Source organism: Peromyscus maniculatus, chromosome 10 (assembly GCF_049852395.1).
Source record: "Peromyscus maniculatus bairdii isolate BWxNUB_F1_BW_parent chromosome 10, HU_Pman_BW_mat_3.1, whole genome shotgun sequence".
Taxonomy (NCBI): Eukaryota; Metazoa; Chordata; class Mammalia; order Rodentia; family Cricetidae; genus Peromyscus; species Peromyscus maniculatus.
Window position 1 is genome coordinate 82,322,680 of NC_134861.1, and position 24,719 is coordinate 82,347,398.

The window sequence follows — 24,719 nt, forward strand, 5'->3', positions numbered from 1 at the left end:
TTCCTAGAATTCAATGAAAATGAAAGTACAACATACCCAAACTTATGGGACACTATGAAAGCAGTGCTAAGAGGAAAATTCATAGCTCTAAATGCACACATAAAGAAGATGGAGCAATCCCATACCAATGAATTAACAGCACAACTGAAAGCTCTAGAACAAAAAGAAACAAACTCACCCAGGAGAAATAGACGCCAGGAAATAATCAAATTGAGGGCTGAAATCAACGAAATAGAAAACAAGAGAACAATACAAAAAATCAATGAAACAAAGAGTTGGTTCTTTGAAAAAATCAACAAGATAGACAAACCACTAGCCAAATTAATCAAAAGGCAAAGAGAGAACACCCAAATTCACAAAATCAGAAATGAAAAGGGAGACATAACAACAGACAATGAGGAAATCCAGAGAATCATCAGATCATACTTCAAAAACCTGTACTCCACAAAAATGGAAAACCAGGAAGAAATGGACAATTTTCTGGATAAATACCAAATACCAAAATTAAATCAAGACCAGATAAACCATTTAAATAGACCAATAACCCCTAAAGAAATAGAAACAGTCATCAAAAGTCTCCCAACTAAAAAAAGCCCAGGACCAGATGGTTTCAGTGCAGAATTCTACCTGACTTTCAAAGAAGAACTAATACCAATCCTCTTCAAAGTGTTCCACACAATAGAAACAGAAGGAACACTACCAAACTCTTTTTATGAGGCTACAATTACCCTGATACCCAAACCACACAAAGATGCAACAAAGAAAGAGAACTACAGACCAATCTCCCTCATGAACATTGATGCAAAAATACTCAACAAAATATTGGCAAACCGAATCCAAGAATACATCAAAACAATCATCCATCACGACCAAGTAGGATTCATCCCAGGGATGCAAGGATGGTTCAACATACGGAAATCAGTCAATGTAATACACCATATAAACAAACTGAAAGAAAAAAACCACATGATCATCTCCCTAGATGCTGAAAAAGCCTTTGACAAAATCCAACACCCCTTCATGATAAAGGTCTTAGAAAGAATAGGAATACAAGGAACATTTCTAAACATAATAAAAGCAATTTATAGCAAGCCAACAGCAAACATCAAATTAAATGGAGAGAAACTCAAAGCGATACCACTAAATTCAGGAACAAGACAAGGCTGTCCACTCTCCCCATATTTATTCAATATAGTACTAGAAGTTCTAGCTAGAGCAATAAGACAACAAAAGGAGATCAAAGGGATACAAATTGGCAAGGAAGAAGTCAAACTTTCACTATTTGCAGATGATATGATAGTATACATAAGTGACCCCAAAAACTCTACCAGGGAACTTCTACAGCTGATAAACTCCTTCAGGAAAGTGGCAGGATACAAGATCAACTCAAAAAAATCAGTAGCCCTCCTATACACAAATGATAAAAGGGCTGAGAAAGAAGTCAGAGAAACATCACCCTTTACAATAGCCACAAATAATATAAAATACCTTGGGATAACACTAACTAAACAAGTGAAAGACCTTTTTGATAAGAACTTTAAATCTCTAAAGAAAGAAATTGAAGAAGATATCAGAAAATGGAAGGATCTCCCATGCTCATGGATAGGTAGGATTAACATAGTAAAAATGGCAATCTTACCAAAAGCAATCTACAGATTCAATGCAATCCCCATCAAAATCCCAACACAATTCTTCACAGACTTGGAAAGAAAAATACTCAACTTTATATGGAAAAACAAAAGACCCAGGATAGCTAAAAGAATCCTATACGATAAAGCAACCCTTGGAGGCATCACCATCCCGGACCTCAAACTCTACTATAGAGCTATAGTAATAAAAACAGCTTGGTACTGGTATAAAAACCGACATACGGACCAATGGAATCGAATTGAAGACCCTGACATTAATCCATGCACATATGAACACCTGGTTTTTGACAAAGGAGCCAAAACTATACAATGGAACAAAGAAAGTATCTTCAACAAATGGTGCTGGCATAACTGGATGTCAATATGTAAAAGATTACAAATAGATCCATATCTGTCACCATGCACAAAACTCAAGTCCAAGTGGATCAAAGACCTAAACATAAATCCAGTTACACTAAACTTAATAGAAAAGAAGATAGGAAGCACTCTTGAACGCATTGGCACTGGAGACCATTTCCTAAATAAAACACCGACAGCACAGACCCTGAGCACAACCATTAATAAATGGGACCTCTCAAAACTGAGAAGCTTTTGCAGGGCAAAAGACACAGTCAATAAGACAAAAAGACAGCCAACAGATTGGGAAAAGATCTTCACCAACCCCACATCTGACAGAGGATTGATCTCCACAATATATAAAGAACTCAAGAAACTAGACATCAAAGCACTGAACAGTCCAATTAAAAAATGGGCTAAAGAGCTAAACAGAGAATTCACAAAACAGGAACTACAAATGGCCGAAAGACATTTAAAGAAATGCTCAACATCCTTAATCATCAGAGAAATGCAAATCAAAACGACTCTGAGATACCACCTTACACCTGTTAGAATGGCTAAGATCAAAAACACCAATGACAACCAATGTTGGAGAGGATGTGGAGCAAAGGGAACACTCCTCCACTGTTGGTGGGAATGTAAACTTGTACAACCACTATGGAAATCAGTATGGCGGTTTCTCAGAAAATTAGGAATCAAACTACCTCAAGACCCAGCCATCCCACTCTTGGGCATATACCCAAAGAATGCTGATACATACCATAAAGATACATGCTCAGCTATGTTCATAGCAGCACTATTTGTAATAGCCAGAACCTGGAAACAACCTAGATGCCCATCAACGGAAGAATGGATGAAAAAAAATGTGGTACATATACACAATGGAGTACTACTCAGCAGAGAAAAACAATGAAAGCATGAAATTTGCAGGCAAATGGATGGAACTAGAAAAAATTATCCTGAGTGAGGTAACCCAAACCCAGAAAGACAGTTATGGTATGTACTCACTCATTGGTGGATTCTAGATATAAAATGAACAATCAGACCACAACCCATAGAACCATAGAGGCTATATATATAGCATGGAGGTCCCTAGGACGACTGTGGCATATAATAAATTTCAGTTTTACTCAATTATTGAAAAAAAATAGCCAAATGAATGGAAACACATGAACTATGAACCAAAGACTGAGGGGCTCCCAGCTGGATCAGGCCCTCTGAATAGGTGAGACAGTTGATTGGCTTGATCAGTTTGGGAGGCATCTAGGCAGTGGGACCAAGTCCTGTGCTCATTCCATGAGTTGGCTGTTTGAAACCAGGAACTTATGCAGGGACACTTGGCTCAGTCTGGGAGGAAGGGACTGGACCTCCCTGGACTGAGTCTACCAAGTCGATCACAGTCCTCGGGGGAGGACTTGTCCTGGAGGAGGTGGGAATGGAGGGTGGGCTGGGGGTAAGGGGAGGGCGTGGGAGGGGGGAGAATAGGGGAACCCATGGCTGATATGTAGAACTGAATGGTATTGTAAAATAAAAAATATATATCACAAAAAAAAAAAAGAAAACCTTCTGCCAGGTGGTGGTGGTGCACACCTTTAATCCCAGCACTCAGGAGGCAGAGCCAGGCAGATCTCTGTGAGTTTGAGGCCAGCCTAGGCTACAGAGTGAGTTCCAGGAAAGGCACAAAGCTACACAAAGAAACCCTGTCTCGAAAAACCAAAAAAATAAAGAAAAGGAAAAGAAAAAAAACCTTCCTTTTTAATTAGACAGAAATGGGGAAATGATGTGAGATGTCTTTTTGTATGCTATGAATATGTGTTACTCTCATTGGTTGATAAATAAAGCTGTCTGGTCAATGGTGAGGCAGAATAACGTTAGACAGTACACTCAAACTGAAGATGGAGATGAAGAAGGGCAGAGTCAGAGCAGACACTGCAAGCTATCCAAGAAGCAAGATGTGAAAGAATGGGTAAGCCACGGGCCATGTGACAATACATAGATTAATAGAAATGGGTTAATTTAAATGAGAGAGCAAGCTAGTAATAGGCCTGAGCCATCAGCCAAACATTTATAATTAATATAAGCCTCTGAGTGATTATTTTTAAAGTAGCTGCAGGACCATGCAGGACAGAAAACCCTCTGGTTATAGTATACTGCCTAATTGGACAAGGAGGACACAAAAGAAAATGTCTGCTGAACTTTGCCAAAATTCCTGCTTCACAGAAAAGTTTGTCAGATATTCTAAGCCTATAGGCCAAAGATGGATGCCCCAATGTTACAGAAGAACAGTGAGTGACTGTCTCGTCAGCCAGTTGTTTCTGTAACTACGTAGTTTTGGAAGTTGTTTGTTCTGTACTTCCTGTTTACTCAATAATATATCCTTCTCAGATCTCTGATGTAGTTGAAGACTAGATAGTTATAGATATAGATTTCATTGTTACCACATTCAGAAAAGAAACTCACAAAAGAGATGTAAAGTGTATAAGGTTGAGGGACTTAAAAAAGATAGTTTGGGGTTGGTAATAGAAGGATAGAAAGTAAATTGGGTACAACACTTTGACTTCACCAAGACAGGCTAGATAATGGAGTATTTTTTCTGCTTTTGTCAAATGTAAATGGACTGGACATTGTTAACATAATTCTTACCTGTATGTATTTGTATATAGTTAATGTACTTATTTGTATGGTTTTACTATGTTAGGTAAAACCTTCACTTTTTTATTTAGACAAAAGGGGAAAATGATGTGTGATATTTTGATTGTGTTCTAACAAATAAACTTGCTTAGAGTCAGAGGGCAGAGCTAGCCACTAGCTGATCAAAATTAACCATAGAGGTTTAGAAGACTATAGACAGAGAGGAGATAGGAAGGCTTATGGAGGGCTGAGAGAGGATCTCAGCCCTTGTGGAGGAAGGAACGGAAGTGGTAGGAAGCAACTGGTAGCTGCTCCACTGCTTCTCTGATCTTTCAGGTTCTTACCCTGATATCTAACTCCTGATATTTTATTGACAAAGAATAATTAGTTAGGGCTACAGTTACCATCCAGCTGATATAAGTATAACATGATTCTACACAACAGTGATGGCTGCACTCCATCAGCTTGGACTTAAGGCTCAAAACATAAGAAAACACATTTATTTCAGTTTAACTATTTTTTTATTTGTGAGTCTTTAGGTGTTATCTTCAAGTGACCTCATAATTCTTGAAATTGCTTTAATTTCTTCATATAGTTTTGCATATATTTGGCTTCCAAACACAATCAAAAGGTTACCTACTTGCCAATCTCAAAGCATCTTTATATTTGTTGATCTTTGTATCACCAAGAAAACATTTATATTGTAATATGAATATCTAAATATAGAGACATCAAATTATTTTTATTAGAGATCTTTGAATACTATAAGAGGACAATGCTTATGTTATATATAAGAAAATGTGGTTTTGCTGTCAAAATAATTTGCTGGCAGAAATTAAATTGATATGGAAGTTTGAAAAAAAAAAGAGAGAAAGAAATGAAATCTCAGCCTTCAAAAGACTTCTCCAAAAGACTTCAAAAGACTTCTACTTCTACCGACAGGCAAACCAGCAGAAACTGGAGGATAAATTGAAGAATGTTCCAATTTCAGATACAAGAAAAGGAAGCATCTCAGAGCTCTTCTCTAAACTTGAGGGTGCATTCCTTCATTTGTTGCTCATAGTGCTCATCAAATTTCTCCCTTAGTGCTACTGTGAAGTGGTTCTTCCAGTCTCCTACGATTCCTGTAATGAAACAGGTGGAAGTCAGGAGTGTCAACTCTTTGAGCCAGAATCATCAGATTTTTCTACCCTGTGTATCTTTCATAAATAATGTGAAACTTCCTCCTAATATTCAGTTTTCCCAATAAAAGATATAAGTATCACACTGTTTTATTTCACAAAAATATATTTGTCTTTATTGTCTTGACCATTTGTCTTTAAAATTCCTATTGACACATTCTCTCCTCCCTGAACTACTTCAAATGAGCTTTCTTCTTTGATTTTTCTCTGTTATACTGGGCTTTCTATAATGAGATTAATGGTATAATGACTATCAAATTATGGAATATCATCTTTGCCCTAATAAATCTCTCAAATCTAGACTTAGGCATTCCTATCCTATTACTTACATGACATTACTACCTGGATACTATATAAAAATCCCTAATTTGAGGTATACAAGTTGACTATATCCCACCAGGTAGTGCTTCTATTTAAATAAAATTTTCTTTCATTGTGTTTTGATATTATTGGTAAATAGAATTGTGTTTGAATTCCTACCTTAGTTATTTACTTTTCAAAACTTTCTGTCACTTATACAAGGAAAATATGACTGACTTTTCTGAACTTGTTTTTCATCTCAAAATGAGATAGGAAATTTATTTTCCTATTTAGAAATAATAACCTATGGAGATAATATGTAAAAGGCATATGGTATACACCCAAGAGACAAAGACCTAGTTAATGACAGCTGGTACACTATGATATCATTACTGATGCTGAGACTAAGGTGTCAGCCATATGCTCAAATTAATATGCTTCTCAAATGGAAGAAACAAGTAACAGAAATTCATTATTAGTAAATATGGTCTTGAATATATTAATAGTGTTTAATGCCTCTACACAATTTACAATTCAATAATAATATTCAAGATAAAAGAGTTGTAAAGAAAACATATGTTAATTATTCAGGGTAAATAAAATTGACTAGACTTAAGTCATGGCAACTTAGACCTTTTAACAGAAAGCCATGTGACTTTCCCACCTTTTCTCATGAAAGGCGAAACTTTGTGAGTCATCATGTCCTCTGGCATTGTTGTATAATTGGTAGATGGATTGTTCCTCATCTCCTGGAATGAAGTGTGTTGAATGATCTTATCTATGAGCTCCTCTGAGGGCTTCTTCCCTAGGAATTCTATCAATTTTATCACTTCTCTTCTGATATCCTATAGAGAAATAAAAGTGATTTAAAAATCAAGTTGACAAAATTGGTGAATAGGTATTAGGCTAAAAATGAAAGAGAATATTACATTGCATCTGGTCACATTGGAATTAAATTTATAATGAAGAAAACAAACTATTCTAAGCAATTCTTTCTCATCCGGAAATAGATGCAAGACACTTCAAAAATTGTTAGGCCTAAATGAGAGGACTTGTAAAGTGTTGATTGTAGTTCTTTCAAATTTCTTTCTTTCTGTTTATTTATTCTTCCATAGATAGTACATGTATGTGTTTTGTGCAAGCAAGTTTGCATAAAAGCAGATAAGTCTGTATGCACTTGTATTTGAGTGTGGGAAAACCAGAAATTTGTAGTTATATAACTTCTTCTATAGCTGTCCACTTTATTTTGCTGAGGCAGGATATCACCCTCAACACAGAGCTCACTTTTCTGTAAGTTCACCCTGTGTGTTTGACTCTGGTACCCTCTATTTCCATAGCACTAAGATTAGGTGCAGGCTTCCATACAGATCTGGTTTTATTTAAGTGCCAGGTATTTGAACTCCAGTCCTCAAGCTTACATAGCAATGACTTATCCACTGACATCTCCTCGGGGATTTTTTTTAAAGTTATTTTTATTCTTTTTGAGGCAAGCCTTGATATTCTGCTCAAACATGGCTTGAATTCCTAACTACCTATCTCAGTCTCATAAATTCTGGAATTACAGCTATAAGCTACCATGCCTAGTATTATATTCTCATACATGGTATATGTACAGTGAATTTCATATATAAAAGTTATAAATCCTAAGACTACAGTATCTAGTGAAAGATGAAGCTTAGTAATTATCAATTCAATCAATTCTTTTTGCAAATTTTATCTTTAGAAAATTTTTGACTCTTGGCTTAAAATGTATTTGTTCACTAACCATTTTTACTTACTAGATTCAAGTTTGACTTAATCAAAGTAGAATATCATGGTTTTCCTTTTATATTTCTGAAAGTGGTTGCTATTATGTTTCCAGTGATAGTATTGTATCCAGAGTATTGTCAGACGCTAAGAGTATATTAAAAACTACTAGAATGCTCATGTGTCTTCCATTTCTTACCTCTATCATGTCTTCATAAAACACAAATAATATATGTGAATTCTTACTTTTTTTCCACCAAGATTTTACATGATCATACCACGAACCATACAAAACTGAAATTAGAAGAAACAAATGTACAGATATTACATCATCTTTTTGCAAATTGATAGAAGTATTCAGATTATTAGGACAAAATGATTGTGGAATGAGAGCTAACAGGCAATTACACTTATTAAGAAGAGTTCTGTTCAGTAATGATACAAAAATTGTTGAATAATTTCATGTACAGAAACGTGTTGTTAGTTTTAGCATCATGATATGTATTATGATAAGGAGAAAAGATAAAAAACCAACTCAATTTAGAGCAATGAGAGCATGTGTTAAACTGGTGTGTGTGGGGGGGGTGTACATCTGTGTGTGAGATAAATAAACACACAGTGGGGGGGAGAATGTAGTAATTATTACAACAGTGGCCATTTGGATTGTGAAAGTGTTCTCATAGAGACAATTCCTGTCTCTCTTCCATAAAGTTAGATTTTAGATACCATGTGATTTGACAAATGCTGTCTCTTCCCTTTTCTTCTCTTACCCTCACAGAACAACTTTATCAAATCCAAGGCTAACAGAGTGGTACAAACATGTATGAGTGGCCACTAGATGTGGCATTGACCCATGGTGTACTTTCCTGTGCTTTGATGCCACAATCAAAGTTTCTTAAGAGAAGGCCCACAGTGATGTAAATAACAATCTAATTCATCCTCTTTTTAAAGATATACATTATTTTTCTCTTTATTTCATAGAGAAACTTAACAATCTTGAGGCATATATTTTATTCATAGTGTCCTAGAATACATTTTTTTTCTGCAAACCACAAAGATCCAATGAACAACATTATCGCATATGGCTATAAAGTGTTTTTCTTTCAGCTGTCCCTATACAATTCACATAGCTTATTTAATGAGGTGTAAACCCTTCTTTGCCCCTTCATCTTCAAATGTAAACACTCAGTTGCTTTAGTCAGAACATCAATGGAATGATGAAGTTTCCATAATATGTGCTCAGATAACTCTTCACTGTTCAGGGAAATTAAAATGAAAATGTTCAGTCTACATTGCCTAGTGAAATAAGTAAGAGCTTTATAGGTATTTAGAATATTTGTAAATACCTACATCAGGCTTCATTTAATCCCTTGGCATTTTAATTGGAAAGGAATGAGTCATGCTTTTATCCCCTCACATGCTTTTTGCTCAATCATATTACAACAACATGTTCTAAAACATTTGGAAAATATAAAAATGTATGTTAGTTGGAACATGCTAACTCACAGACTTATGGAGGGGAAACTACCACCCCTAACCCAAAAAACTGTATCAATGCATTTACTTATTGGCATTATAATGAAATTACTAGAGTCTCTAATTTTCCATCCTCCTCACATACACAAATCTACTATCACTCTAAGCATCAGTGCTTTTAGAATTTGGGTAATATTATATCCCTTAAAAACCTTATATTCTACTTCTGTATATATATATATATGTGTGTGTGTGTATGTATACATATATATGTATGTATACATATATATGTATGTATGTGAGTTATTTAAACATACCATATTCCTGCTTATATGTATTTGTATCATTTTATAATCATATTATATTTTATTTATATTACATTCTATTTCTGTTTACTCATATTGCATTAATCTGTTGTACATATTTATATATTTATTTATATTTCTCTTTATATATGTCTATATTATATCATATTCTATCTCTGTTTATGTATGCTATATTATAGTTCTGTTTTTGCATATTTATATTATTTCTGTTTATATTAATTCATTTATTTTCCTTCACGCAGAATAGCATTTTTCTTTTCTTTTTTTTTTTTTTGTTTGTTTTTTTGGAACAGCATTTGTTTTGTCCTGCTTTTGGGGAAAATAATCCAAAGAAGACAAGTTGCTCTTACCTTGTCCTTGCATAAATTTCTCCACAAATTCTGAAAAGGATTCAGGATTTGGATAGCTCACTATCATTAGGAAAAAGTAATAATAAGAAACCACCACATCCTTGGCGTTCCGACAAACATAGATCATCTAGAGTACAAAATAAGGTGTTAAATCACTGACTGGATTATCAAAACTACCTTGTCATCAAGTTTTAAAGATTCATGTTTCCAACAACTAACATAATATAAATCCATTGTGGAAAAAGATTCAAATATGAACATTAGACAGAAAAAAACAGACCATAGTATCTTAAATTAAGGCAGTGTATGCTCTGTGTCCTGGTTTCCCTTTAGTCTCACCCTGCTAGGAAATGTATTCCATGGTCTGAGGTAACAGCACCATTTCCAGTGTTGTTCAATGTCTGCTCTTGCTTTTTATTTGTATGACATAACCACTGTCAAAAAATTGAGCCAACCAGATGCTTTCCCCAATTTTATAAATAAAATAATGGAACTTAAATTGATTCAAGTATAGTAGTATTGAAAATAAATCAATGCAAATAAACAAGTTGATAGATCACTCAGTCACAAGTTCAATTTTCTGTTCCTTAGACCATATTACAATTTAGATCCTAAGACAAAACACCCTGTAGCTTCATCACTTGCACTTAGAAAAATGTAATTATGTTTACATATTTGTAAATCCATATCTCAAAGTTCTCTACTTTCTCCATCTGGGCCCGCCTTGAGGTAATCCCCTTCATTGTTCAATAATAAAAGTGACCACTCCTACCCCTGAGGAATGTGATTAGAGGAAAGTGCAATCTGTATCTTGACTCACTGGCTTTCCATTCTTACATAGCAGATAAACACCAGGGGATGGGCAAATCAGGAAGCTGCAGTGTTAGCTGTTGTTTCTAGAGTTAACACTATAAAACTTTATCCTGCAAAGGCATCATCTCTTTGTACTCCAATATTTTCACCACTGGCACAGCCATATCTGAATGGAATGGCAGAAGTCATAAAGCCAGCACATCTGCTTGTCAAATATCCAGCAGAGCTGAGCCACGTGATGGCTGCCATGCCACCTTTGGTTTTCATCTCCACCTTTTACTTACTTGGGGTACTTTTAATATTTGTACAATTTGAGAATGTTGAATTGATGGAAAATTCCTTATGAATCATTTATGCCTTCTCCCAGGAATGCTGCTTATCCAGGAAAGTCCTGAACATACTGTCCCCCCTCCCCCCCACACACACTTTGAGGGAGATACCCTTATCTACTTGAAGGTCTTCCTTATGCCTTGGAGGTTGTGATATATAAAGAAGAAGCCAGAGGTCTCTTCATGAGGCTATGAGGCATTCTTGAAACATCTGTCCCTCTACTTATAATGGAACAAGATATTCAAAACAAAGTAAACTTAAAAAGGTCAACAAGATTCAGTGGGCTAGAGGAATTGTCCACAGTTCAGATTACAAGCTTCTTCCCACTGTACACTCAGACAATTACTTGGCATACAACTCTGCCCTACATAGAGACATATTGATGAGCAAAGTATGGAGTGGAAAGATGATGAAAGTATGAGATGTTAGGATCTCCCTCTCTTAGAAGTTAGCTCATGTAGAGCCACTATAATGTCATAAGACCAAAGAACAACAGAATGCCAGGATTAGACAGATAGACAAATTCTATAAGGATATAAATATGAACATTGATTGTATTTTGCCAGAATTTAAATAATAACTGCAGCAGTTTTAGCCTGAGAATTGTTCCTGGGCACTCTGACCACTAAGAGTTAATAATACATTGCTTGAGACATGGCAAAATGCTCAGGGTAGTTGAAGATTTTGTTTTGGTCTACTGTCCTTGAAGCAACCAAAGAAACCAGCCTGAGCACAGGCTGTTATATGCCTCTAGATTCTCAAAAACTGGGTTATGAGGTTAATGAGTAAGAATGATAACTCTATTTATTAATGATGTCAAAACCTGAGGGAAAATGTTTGAAAATGATAACTCTGTTCTGTCATAGTTTGTTAATGATGACTAAAAGATGAGCAAAAGGAAGTGAAACACATGTCCAAAAACAAAAATGATATGATCTATGTTTTGGAACATCATTAATGTATCCCTGCTAACTAAATTCTGTATAAATAAAGAAACACTCTGGCTGCTAGTCAGTTAGGCTGCGAGATTCTCCCAACCACCATGGCCTGGCTCACTTCCTTCACCCGCTGAGTCCTTAAATCCTCTGCAGGACCCATCCACTGCCGGGGAATGGCTCCTGGCATACCACTAAAGAAATAGAGCAAAGCATGTAGTCTCCTCCAGGTCTACAGTCTATACACATCCCTCCAAACTAAACCACAGCTTCAAATCCACTGTCCTTCAATACTTTTCTTATTCACCATCCTGCTCCCTTAAAAATCACTTTCTTTCCTTCATCACATTCTACAGGTACAGAGACTTCATTGTGAACATTGAACTTGATTGTGAATTTTGGAGGGTACAAATCATATTCAAACCTACCATTTCTTGTAAGGTGTAGAGATACATGACACAGATAATCATTGATTCCATGGAAATAGTCACTTAGAGAAAAAATAAGTAAACAGACTCTACAAGTAGTACTTAGATCATGTAAGCGGAGACTTCTAATTCAGATGCATGGTTTAAATGGCTAATGAGGGCTGGGCGGTGGTGGCTCACACCTTTAATCTCAGCACTTGGGAGGCAGAGGCAGGTGGATCTCTGAGTTAGAGGCCAGCCTGGTCTACAGAGCCAGTTCCAGGACAGCCAGGGCTACACAGAGAAACCCTGTCTTGAAAAAAAAAACAAAAAACAAAACAACAACAACAACAACAAAAAAAAACAAACTTAAAAGGGTTGAAGAGGAACTAGTCTATTAAAATAAAGAGACAATTTCAGGATATATCTGTAACCAGTTCAACTTTTCTGGTATAATTACAATCTAGACTTGGGTTATGTTAAAAATAATTCACATTTTTTGAAAAATCTGTGTGTTAAATGAAAAGAGTAATAATATATATATATATATATATATATATATATATATGCATATACATATATATACACACAGTGTGTGTATGCGTGTGTGTGTGTGTGTGTGTGTGTGTGTGTGTGTGTGTGTGTGTGTGTGATGCCTTTTAGGTAATATCTGAGTCCATAAAGTCTAAGAAAATCATATTCTGGTTACCTTGCAGTTCTTTTCCCAAAATGATGCTGGAAGAAGCTTGGGTGGCAGGTGAGTTTTCACTATTCTGGGAGATTCCTTCTCTTTTAATTGTCTTACTCCTGAGTTGAAAAATAGACAATTTGAAATGTGTTCATATAAATTTAAATGAGCATTTTCAAAGAGGTTATTTAAGATTCTAGATAATACAATCTCACTGTGAAGAAAATTATTAATTAACTAAATTATAATGCAAGATCAAAAGTTTTCATCAATTGATATGAATAATTTTTCACATGTTGTTAAGCAAAATTTCATGAATACATTTTTGATTATCCTTGAAATTCAGTGAATAGTTTCCTAGTGTTTAAAATATTTTCAGCTTCAGGAAACTGAGAAATAAATGCTGACATATTATAAGACTCTCCTGAATACATATAATAGTTAGGATTATTCACTATTCCAGGCATATATCATTGTATAAGACTACTCTGGATTTAAAGTTTCAGAATCTCCTACAGAGGTGAGAGAATATTAATTGCCTATGTTCCAAAAAATATCTTTGTATTGCAATATAATCATATCTGTATCATCTATCTATAATATATTAAAATGTGTGCATGCATCTTTAAAATTAATTTAAAAATTACCATTTAGTAACTCTTCATTTCTGCATTCCAGGTAAGGTACTCTATTAAAAATTGCATCCTCTTTGCATTTTTCCACATCACCTTCTTTATAGATCATATATACAATTTCACTAACCCATGTGGTACCTGTAAAAATTAAATATACCTTATTCACCAATGGCCCTGTATGACTGATAACAGTATTATTTTAATAGTGTTTGATGTCTTCCAAATTCAAACAATGTTTTCTTGAATATTTAAATTTACACTACCCCAAATATCTTCAACAAATATGGATGTATATTGTCATGAATAATAACTGGTCAATGTGTCCAGGCCTTTCCATGATGAACTGTGATATTATGAAAATTAATAACACTGATAACTTCAATTGTTATGAATAAGAAGTAAGGAGACATGAATAAAAAGTGAAGCATGAGCAACACATACAAGCATACTTTCTGCTATTGACTTTACTGGTGTCTTTGTGCCTACACTGAGGCCTTATCCAGAGAATATAGAAAAGTATGAATTACCTTTCTGACCTTTGATGATAATCAGAAAAAGAAAAAAGAAAATCAGTAATAACAAAGTACAGTTTTCTTTATTTCTTTTTTTGGTTTGTTTTAACATACTGTTTAATTTGATTATTTCTTTTTTTTCTTTTTTTTTAAATTTTTTTCTTTTCTTTATTTTATTTTACAATACTATTTAGTTCTACATAACAGCCACAGATTCCCTTGTTCTCCCCATTCCTGCCCGCCTCCCCTTCCCCCCACCCAAACCCCCATTCCCACCACTTCCAGGTCAAGTCCACCCCCGAGGACTGAGATCAACCTGATAGACTCAGTCCAGGCAGGTCCGGTCCCCTCCTCCCAGATTGAGCCAAGCGTCCCTGTATAAGTCCCAGGTTTCAAACAGCTATCTCATGCAGCGAGCCCAGGACCTGGTACTTGGCAAATGAAGACCACATGAGAAAAGGAAGAAACAAAGTGCTAAAGAGGCCCACAGAAATCCACAACGATACCCCCACAAAAGACTGCTGGCAATGGCCAAGAGACAGCTGGGACTGACCTACTCTGGTGATGGGATTGCCAAAAACCCTAATAGTTGTGCCAGAAACCCCATCCAAGGACTGAGGAATCTGGATGCATACATCCATGGCTAAGCCCCGGGTGGAGCGCTGTGAGTCTAATTAGTGAGAAAGAGGAGGGTTTATATAAGCGAGAATTGTTGAAACCAAGGTTGGATAAAGCACAGGGGACAAATAGCCAAACGAATGGAAACACATGAACTATGAACCAGAGGCTGAGGGGCCCCCAACTGGATCAGGCCCTCTGAATAGGTGAGACAGTTGATTGGCTTGATCTGTTTGGGAGGCATCTAGACAGTTTTCTTTGTTAAGATGTTGTAATGTGGATAAGAATAGAAAGCTTCAAGATGTATGAAGAAACCGTATATGCTGTGTGCTGCTGCCACTGCTCCTGATTCTAGGATGTTCAAAGAGAAGGTCCCCCAGGAGGCCAGAGCAATGGTTAAAGCACTTGTTGCCCAACCAGAGGACCTGATTTTTGGCTTCCAACATAAGCATGGCAGCTCAAAGAATCTATCACCCCAGTTCTAAGGAAACCAGCATCTTATTCTTTGTTTTCCTGTGGACATTAAACGTGTATTCATACATGCAGGTAAAACCCTGATATGCATAAAATAAAAAATGAATCTTATAAACAATGAAGTTCCCTGATGAAGAGAAAACCATTGAGCTTAGGCTTCATAATTGCCAGCGTGATTTCACCATTTGAATAAGATAGGGAAGAGCCCTCTGAGGCAGCAGCATAAGACCACTTTTTCAGCATGGGGCATCTAAGAATTGTGTAGTGGTGGGAAAAAAAGAATTATTTATTTTAGGCAGTATCAAAGTTATACAGCAATATCATAAATAGGTGTTTGTAAAAAAATCTATTGAGAGAGTAAATACAGGGGTGCAAAGAAGATGAGATACCCAGTAAGATGACAATTGTGAGGCGTAACTACTAGAATGAGCAGGTGAAACATTTTGATGGATAGTTGTGGATATTTATAAACAAGGGTTGAAACTAGCATTGCCCTGTGCTCTTTCTTCAGATGACAGTGCTGCCATTTAGTGGAGCCAAGAAGAGAAATAAAGGAATAGTGTAGATGTAACCAACAGTCTTATTAAATAAGAAACACAGAACCAATGCAAAAGAGAAAGCTGAGAGGTCAGAGCTCAGAGCTAAAATCTCACCCTTCCTCCTGCGGTGTCCCAGCTTCCCGAAAGAGAGCTATTTCCTTGTGTGTCAGTCGGTTCAAAGTCATTCTGCCTTCTCATTGGTTGTAAACCCAAACATGTGACTGCCTCGTCACTGTCTGTATGTACAGCCCTCTAGGTCTTAAAGGCATATGTCTCCAATGCTGGCTGTATCCCTGAACACACAGAGATCTATGGGATTAAAGGCATGTGCCACCACCGCCATGCTCTTTCTATGGCTCTAATAGCTCTGACCCCCGGGCAACTTTATTTATTAACATACAATCAAAATCACATCACATTCAGTACAATTAGAATACTACCACAGAACAGTTTCAGGGAAGAGTTGCCCAAGACATAGTGGGTCTCTCTCATAGTTTGTACTCTTGAAATATATAATTGTGTGTGTGTGTGTGTGTGTGTGTGTGTGTGTGTGTGTGTGTGTGTGTGTGTTTCTGTTTCATTGAGACAGAGTCCCTCAGTGTAGCTATGGCTCGTCTCAAAGTCATGATTCTCGTGTTTCCTAAATATTGGAATTATAAGATCATATGGTCATAAATAGATGACTGATTCATTTTTAAGTGTCAAATGTTAATAAGCAAACAAAGAATACAAGATTGGGCTTTGCTGGCTTTTAAAGTATACAATTTTAAGACTCTAGAACTGCTTATAGCAGTAGAGATAACCTCAGAAAAAAGGAATTGCATCTGTGAATATATGGAATGAAATTAAAGTTTTTGAGTATATACAATGAAAAGGAGGTGGTTGCCTGAAAAAGAGTTTTTGATTACCTTTGAAAGCATTTATAATCCACATACACAGCTATAATATAAATGCAGTAGTTTTAAATATTCATTATGCAATGCATGTCTCAAAATTACTTATCTGTATTAAATAAGATAACTGCATGATAATCTCCACTTATCAGTGACTTAATGGTGTTACTAATTGTGTCCTTGGAAATTTTTGAGATTGTGGAATAGAGTTGATAATGTGCAATTTATTACTATTTTGAAACCAAAATTAATACAACTGTCCTTAATATGAAAAATGAGTTTGAGTCGGGTAAACATTTTAATACTGATGATTCAAAGTATGTTTATTTATAATTTTTATATGTCAAAACAACATCCTTTCATAGCAAGGACACTTACCAGATTTAGGATAAGTAGCAATGACAATATCATCTGGCCTTGCCAAGAATGTTTCAACATCATCCCAATATTTGGTGAACCGTTTATCCATTAGAACTCCATGGAACTCAACAAAGATTTCATAATCCTCAGGTCTCGAAGTCCCCATCTCAAGGTGGCTGCTGGAGGAAAAAAGAGATGTTTTACAGTTTTTATATACTTTGCAATGCTTTCACATTAAAAATAACTATGTATATAAGAGCCAGTTAAATATCTGCTCCTTACCTGCAACATGGGTGAGGCATTGCTTAATATTAGTGCAGGGAGGGGAAACTATAGTCAGGATAATATTGTATGAGAAAAGAATCTGCATTCAATTAAAAATGCAAAAAGAATATGGATATGGATATGGATATATTCTTAGTGTTTAAGTACTTTTTACTCCTTTTAGAAACATAAGTCATTTAACTTTAATATAAACAGTAAAACTATGCAAGACAGTGTAGAATATAATTTAAATGCTATATAATAGTGTAGGGGATATACCTATATTTATATAAACATAAGATTATATGATGAATGGAAAAATAATTTTCAAATTTGTTAAAATTGATGATGCATATGGAAAGACTAAGAAGTCTTAAAATGAACCATATTCAGCAGAGAGTTCATTGTGTCTGCATTAAATAATAAAGATGGACTGCATTCTTTATAAAGGTACTGCCTGGTATCTAACCCAAATCTATTACTAACTAACTAACTAACTAACTATATACATATATATATATATATGTATATATATATATACATATATATATATATATGTCATTGAATGAAAGGCTTTCAAATGTTTGATAAATGTATTTAAAGGGAAGTAAAATTAAGATACTGCAAAACTTATGCCTGAAATAGGGAATGCTGAGGTTATAGAAAAGCCCTGTGGAGTCATTGACCTTGATTTTACTTTCTCATTCTCAAAAATAATTGACCTTCTTAATGAATGATTTGCTCCAAAGTGACAAGCCTCAGCAGAATTGTTCTCATTCACTCCCTGGTCAAAATTTTAAACTATGTACTAGGAGATGCCTCAGTGGGTCAAGGTAAATGTCATGGTAACACAATTGTTCATCCATGGAAAGCATGTGCTGTTAACAATTTCCAAGGACACACTTCATAAATTCAAAGATCCTAGAAAAATTAATAATTAATACTTTGTTTACTCACTTTAATAACCACTGTTGTGTTTTCTGGCATTTATTCACTGAATGTCTCTAAGACAACCCACCCAAGATGCTATTCATTTCAATACATCTCTAGATGGCAGACTGGAAGACATCAAGTGATACCCTTGTCATTGGTTTGTTGTTATTCAGAGAACAGTTTCTATGTGTTATAAATCCACAAAATATTATCAGTCATGTCTATTCTTCCCAAAGGGGAAAAAAATCCCAGTCCCTGCAATTGCAACTTTGAAAAGTCACCTAGACTTAACAATTTGAAAATATTATTTCTATTCCCCAAACAGAAATTAGCCATCAGGTTATTTTCAGAATTGTCTCCTGGCTTAGTGAAAATAGGTATTTACAAGAAAGAAATGTCCATTTTTAAAAAGAACTATAATAGTCAACACTTACCTTATTCATTTGCTTATTTGGGTGAATTGGATTTTGTGGCTTGAGCCACATTTTTAAGAACTGGTTTGCCTTTAGTTGGAAGTGGCTAACCCACCACTAAGTGGGAGCCTGACATGAAGCTGTCACTTTGTAATTAACTAGGTCTCCTAGATAAAACATTGCCATTAAAAGGCCTCTTCCCTACCCTCCTTGTTTTCATACATTGACTAAAACTATAACACAGAGATTCACTCACTCACTACATGTGTGTTTTCCCTCAACATGTGTATTTCAGTCAGAAATTGTCAACATTATTTCCTAAGGGGAATAGGCACTAGTTGTAGAGAAACAGCAGCATGAACTGTCTAAAATGATAGCATTTCTTCTCATACCTCCCAACCAGCTGCCCTTCTCTGTGTGATTGCCATCCCTTCTTACTATGAAGAGTGTTGAAGATTTTGGCTAAGTTCTCAGTTTTCATCTGGATTTGAATTAAGTGGCCAAAAGTAGAAGCTGTCTTTTTGTATATATTTCTGCCACAGCACTGTGACACAAAGAAGATTCTGAGAAAGGTTTATTACTCTAGTTATTAGACTATATTTTTGATTGGATAGCTTTCACAATCAAAAATTCTATCAAAATATAACAGCAGCCTGCAAATTAAATATACATGAACGATTTATCAATAAACCTACACTTTTGCTGTATTGTCTAAGTTGTTTAATTAAGAAGATATTTTCAAGATCCTTATGGCAATTGCAGTCAGTACTTTCCAGGTATATATGATACTTAAATTTCATTTGAAAATCTTTAAACATCAAAGCATATCTAAAAAATATTTTTGTGACAAACAATTTTAAGAGGCTTTAAATTATTCATGTTATAAATTAGGCATAGTATCAATATAGATTTTATTGCCCCTGTATTTTTAACAACTTAGTAAATGACACAAATTTTGTATTTTCAATATTTAAAATCTATTAATATCAAAAATAAAAAGTACAACCTGTCCAGATGATCCCGTGAAAGAAATGAAATGATCTGGTTTAGTTCTCTTCAAATGGCAGCACAAGTTTTAAGCTGAAAAAAAAAATGAGAACTGTTTGTACACTTGGAAGGTTTCTTGTGAGCTTTTGTTCTAACAGCCAGAGAAGCAGGCAGAGACTAAATTGTAGGGCTGGGCTACAATGCAATGGATTGAGAGAAATACCTACAGTGGTATTTAATCATCTGGTAAGGTTCATTCACTCAGATGGCCTCTACTGCTGCCCCCATATGTAAATCTTAAATTATCCTAATTATATCTTTCATTAAATTGCCCATTTATACAGGAGTGAGAAGAAGTGAACAAGGAGATGAGAGGAGGCCTGGAGGAAAACAGGAGAAAGTGTGAAGTGAGAAAATCTTTTACTTGCTGCTGAATAAACAATAAAGGTAAAGCGGTTATTGTAAACAACAGCTTAAATAAGTAATAAGAAAAAGCTAACAAGGAGGAACATAAATAGTCATGACTGTGGATCAAGAGACCAGCAATAGAAAGCATTGTAGAACTTAACCATGTCCTAACAAGACAATGAGGAAGTACATTCTTTTTGAAACTGTTGCCTATACAACTTAAGATTCTGGAAGCAGAAGAGGCAGTGCCCCCATAGGGAAGAGCATGCCAATTGGTGGACCAATGCGTAATGGACAGCCCTGAAAACATACATAAAAACAACATTATACATACTGAAAGATTATGTTGGGAATATATATATATAATAAACGTGTGTGTGTGTGTGAGTGTGTGTGTGTTTATAGATATACATGTATCTATGTAATAGCAATTAGAGGCCATGAATTTGAAAGGGGTAGGTATATACAGGAGTGTTTCTAGGGAGGAAAGGGATGGAGGAATGTTGTACCTACATTAAAATCTCAGAAAACAAGTGTTGCCTGTAATTCTAAAACAGCCTATAATATAGAAGAATATATACAATTCTAGAAAAAAATAAATTTAATAAACAACACTCCCTTTTGGGTAACTTTTGGGGAAACCCTAGTCCACTCTCTTCCAAATCCAAGGTGTATAGCACTTAGGTTCCAGACAAAAGTCACTGTCATTGCTGTAATTAAGCAGGAAAAACATGTCCCCAGGGCTGTGGGCTCCAATAGTGCTTCATCTTTGTGTGTATCTGCTTTAGGTCTAGGGAAGGAGATTGTAAATTGTTCCTACCACTTCAGCTCCATCAATACTGCAAGGTAAATGTGTTTTCAAATTAAGTTGTCCTCTTTTGAGAGACATTAAAACTTAGGTATCTCTCAAATGACTTCAAGTCGTACATTTACTTTTATCTAGGATCCGCTCAACTATGTTACAATCAAGCTTCATTATTAAACCACACCTAACTCAAAAGCAAGGTCATACTCTTTAATTAGATACTGCCCTGGATCCAGGAGAATAAGCATTGGGTAAGTAATTCTTGAATGAAAGTTCCTGATTTCTTTTATAAAAGTTGATGGGAGCAATCCTAAACAGTCTATAAGTAAATAATCTTATTATTTATTATCTATGCAGTAAGTACAGTAGTTTCTGAAAAACTTAACCTCCTGAAATTAAATCAGTAAACCAATAGTAAAAGTAGCCTTAAAACTTCATGCTTATCAATGAATGATGGATACAAGAAGAGTACACAATGTTTGAATCAATTCTGAACTTTTCTCCTGTGTACCTTTAAACAAGAAAAATATCTTAGAAAAAATACTATTATTTTTAATTTTTGTCTTTATCCCTAGAATTTTTCAGATGTCTTTCTCATATTATATTCCAAAATACTGAATGAAACTGTAAGGCAGGCTTGAATCAGTGCAGAAAATGTTCCCAAGACCATCATTTCTTCTTATTTGTGACTAGTGAGCTTTTCCTTTTTTTTTTTCTGTCATAGAAATTTCTCATTTAAGGATCTTAGAATTTGCTTTACAAATGATATTATTATTAGGGGTATGAGAATATTTTGCATACTAATTCAACATACTGAGCAGATAAAGGGGCAAGGGTTCACATAGCTCTTACATGGTTTCCTCCTTGCCTTTGGCATATTGTGAGAGTGTAGTACAAAAGAGCAAATATTGTGTATTACTTTTAACTAAAATTTGCAATATACTTTAAATTCCATAGACAATAATGATTGAATAATGTCATAATCCACTATTATAGAAGCTCCCATAACACTTTCAGCATTTCAAAACTTCCTTTCCCTCAATCCACAAAGTCTGCTGCGCCTTTCCTAAGTGCCTAGCAACCAGTGGTCCTTACACTCCCTGTAGATTTACTTGATTCAAAATGTTCTTTAGCTGGAGTCAAAGAGTGGGTAACTTTCCAATATAGGCTTCTTCAACTAATTCAAACTGCTTCTTGTTTTTTGGTGGCTGGATGACTCCTTTTTATTACTAAACAATATTCTGTGGGTATAGCATACTGTCCATTTTTTTTGGAAAAGAAACCATCTATAAACACCCATGCTCAAGATTTTATGGAAACAGTTTTTGTTAGATTTGTGTTACCATCTCTGTGTATTAAATTTGAACTATATTATTACATAGTTCACATGTATGAGAAATTGACAAACCATGTTGAAAATAGATTTGCACCATCACAGATTACAGTCAGTTATGAATAAAAGTTCCAGTTGATCTACATTCTGATCTGTATTTTATATTGTCTGATTGCTAGATATTAGCTCATGCTGATTAGGCTATATTTTTTTAATTTTATTTTTCTATCAAAGAAACACAAGATGGTTCAAGTTTCTCTCGTTTCCCTGTCTTGGTTTCCTCTGTTGCTTTTAGGTTTTTCCTAGAAATTCCTTGATAAATCACATCCTTATAGGTCTTTCAGCTGTAAGTGCTATTGAACCTTGATGGTGAATTGAGGGTGTGAGGGGAAGGACAATGCCAACAGTCCTATGAGTGACTCTGTCCTTTCATGATTCTGTGGTTGTCTGGGGCATCCCCTTGCGACTCACAGTCCCACCTGAGCACTAGAACCCTGGAGTGGCCAATATTAGAATATTTATACCCTCCAAAGTCAGATAAAATGCTCAGAAAATATTTTCCTTTAGTTGGCAGCTAGTTGTTTCAAAATACCATATTTGTTTCAAAGTTCCTTTCTTCATTTGAAGCAAATACTTATTTTTTTCTAATTCTTCAACTTAATGGCGAGACATGAGCGAGGAAAAAATTTGAGCAGAAAGTAGACAGTATGTTTGAACATTAGCAATGTCCGTCCTATAACTAAAGGATTTTATTTAGACCTTGGGTACAAAGAGAAACTCTTGGTCATTATACTTGATCCTTGACTTTAATCAACTAGCTTTTTCTTTTATAACTTTGTCTAGTGATATTAGGATATCAGTCAATCTCATTACAGTCTTAATATCAAAAAATGCACAAAGTACTATAAAATATCACTTCACTCCTTACTCCTAGTAAATGGTTGTTAAGAATTTCCAGTGCTGAGAAATACAGAAGGAGAAAGGAGGGTAAAATAACAGTAAGGATTTGAAAAAGAGATGAGGAACCATCCTAATAACTATTTATCTTTGTAAATATACATCTAAGCCTATGTACAAATATACATATATAGTTAAATGAAATTGTCACATCTGGGCTGATGATGCTCCCTACAAGAACCAAAGCCACCTAACAAAACTAGACATGAGAAGCCCTCTCTTGAGTTGTTGGTCAGGGTTGGGCAACAAACTCCCAAACCTTACAAACTGTGGCTGTTGCCTTGATTGTCCTTGGGAAGTGGAAGGTAAATCCCTGTTCCTGAACTTACCATACATTTCAAACACAAAGCCCACAGCCCCCTGAGTGTGAATTGACTTGAATGCCTTCCCCCCAGGACTAGCTTTCATGGTATCAGAAGTTGCTATACAAAATTACAAAGGAGAAAAATCAACTAACAATCATGACACCTGTGAATCACAACTACCACCAGAATTGTATGATAACTCTAAGAGAGTGAAATAGAGACATGCCTGGTATTGGACACTACCCAGGGCTAGTGAAGCTATGGATCTTGGAGGAGAACTTAAAACAACCACTCTACTAAACAAGTTCAATTCCTAGCTATTCTCTAAACATTTGTTCTTATACTCACAGAGAAGCGTAGTCCTCACCTTCATCAAGGCAACTTTGCAACTGATGAAGATCATTACAGAAAGCCAAAACCAATCAAAGTACAGAGATGTGGGCCAAAGTCCCAATGGATATATCTACAACACAACTCCCACACCCTGACCTGGACCAATACCATCAATGACAAGTATCTGAGAAGAAGGACGAAGGGATCAGAAAATATTAAGACAGAAAAATTGGGGTTGGGGACTCTTGCACAAGCTATGTCTTATGCCAAGCAATCTTATTAAGCAACATGGCATTTTATATACAGCTTGCAGAAGAAAAAATGAAACAGAGTTAGCAGAAATCCACTGTATAATGATAATGAGTTGAAGTCAACAGAAAACTAATCAATAAATGTAGCACAAAGGAAACACAGAGTATCTCAAATGTGTCATAGACTGATTACACAGTGGCCTTGGGACTGATAACCATAGCCATTGGGGGATATGTGTCCTAGATCTTAAGATCCCAAACTGAAGCTCCCCCAAGGCCCTGGCCCGAGGCCATTACTGGCCATGACAAGCATGCCTTGGTTATTAACAAGGAACTAAGTTCCTTCTCCATACCTCCATGTATCTGGGGCTCAGGGAAAGTCTTGGCTCCCACCAATTCTAACTCTCTTGAGATCACGTAGCCAAATTTCAGCCAATTCCAAAGGCAGTAAGACAAAACTGTAGTATAATTCTAATCCCTTTAAACATATCTATCTCCAAGAATTGAGACTCAGGTATAATTTCCACATTC

General features: G+C 35.5%; 1 protein-coding gene and 2 long non-coding RNA genes across 10 annotated transcripts in view; 2 read left to right on the top strand and 1 right to left on the bottom strand.

Annotated features, from left to right (window-relative positions):
* The window catches only part of LOC121820936 (uncharacterized), a 36,472-nt gene extending 30,592 nt beyond the window's left edge, over positions 1-5,880 (top strand). For both annotated transcript variants that reach the window (XR_013042977.1, XR_013042978.1), the window contains exon 5: positions 5,559-5,880. This is a non-coding gene — a long non-coding RNA (uncharacterized LOC121820936). The remainder of the gene's footprint in view (positions 1-5,558) is intronic.
* LOC102918269 (sulfotransferase 1E1) overlaps positions 5,115-24,719 on the bottom strand; it is a 28,938-nt gene continuing 9,333 nt past the window's right edge. For 2 of the 7 annotated variants that reach the window (XM_076546556.1, XM_076546557.1), the window contains exons 2-9: positions 19,816-19,889; positions 17,218-17,378; positions 13,816-13,941; positions 13,190-13,287; positions 9,996-10,122; positions 8,043-8,137; positions 6,762-6,942; positions 5,115-5,740 (exon numbers count right to left, since the gene is read on the bottom strand). In XM_076546556.1, the coding sequence (XP_076402671.1) occupies positions 5,628-5,740; positions 6,762-6,942; positions 8,043-8,137; positions 9,996-10,122; positions 13,190-13,287; positions 13,816-13,941; positions 17,218-17,365 (888 nt within the window). In that variant the 5' untranslated portion in view covers positions 17,366-17,378; positions 19,816-19,889 and the 3' untranslated portion in view covers positions 5,115-5,627. Of the gene's footprint in view, positions 5,741-6,761; positions 6,943-8,042; positions 8,138-9,995; positions 10,123-13,189; positions 13,288-13,815; positions 13,942-17,217; positions 17,379-19,815; positions 19,890-23,952; positions 24,147-24,719 lie in introns of those variants that run through there. The other 5 variants (XM_042257575.2, XM_042257573.2, XM_042257572.2 and 2 more) reach the window with 5 other exon arrangements.
* LOC121820935 (uncharacterized) lies at positions 20,150-21,265 on the top strand. Its single transcript, XR_006061571.2, has 3 exons — positions 20,150-20,243; positions 20,993-21,050; positions 21,148-21,265. It is a non-coding gene; the product is annotated as an uncharacterized LOC121820935 (long non-coding RNA).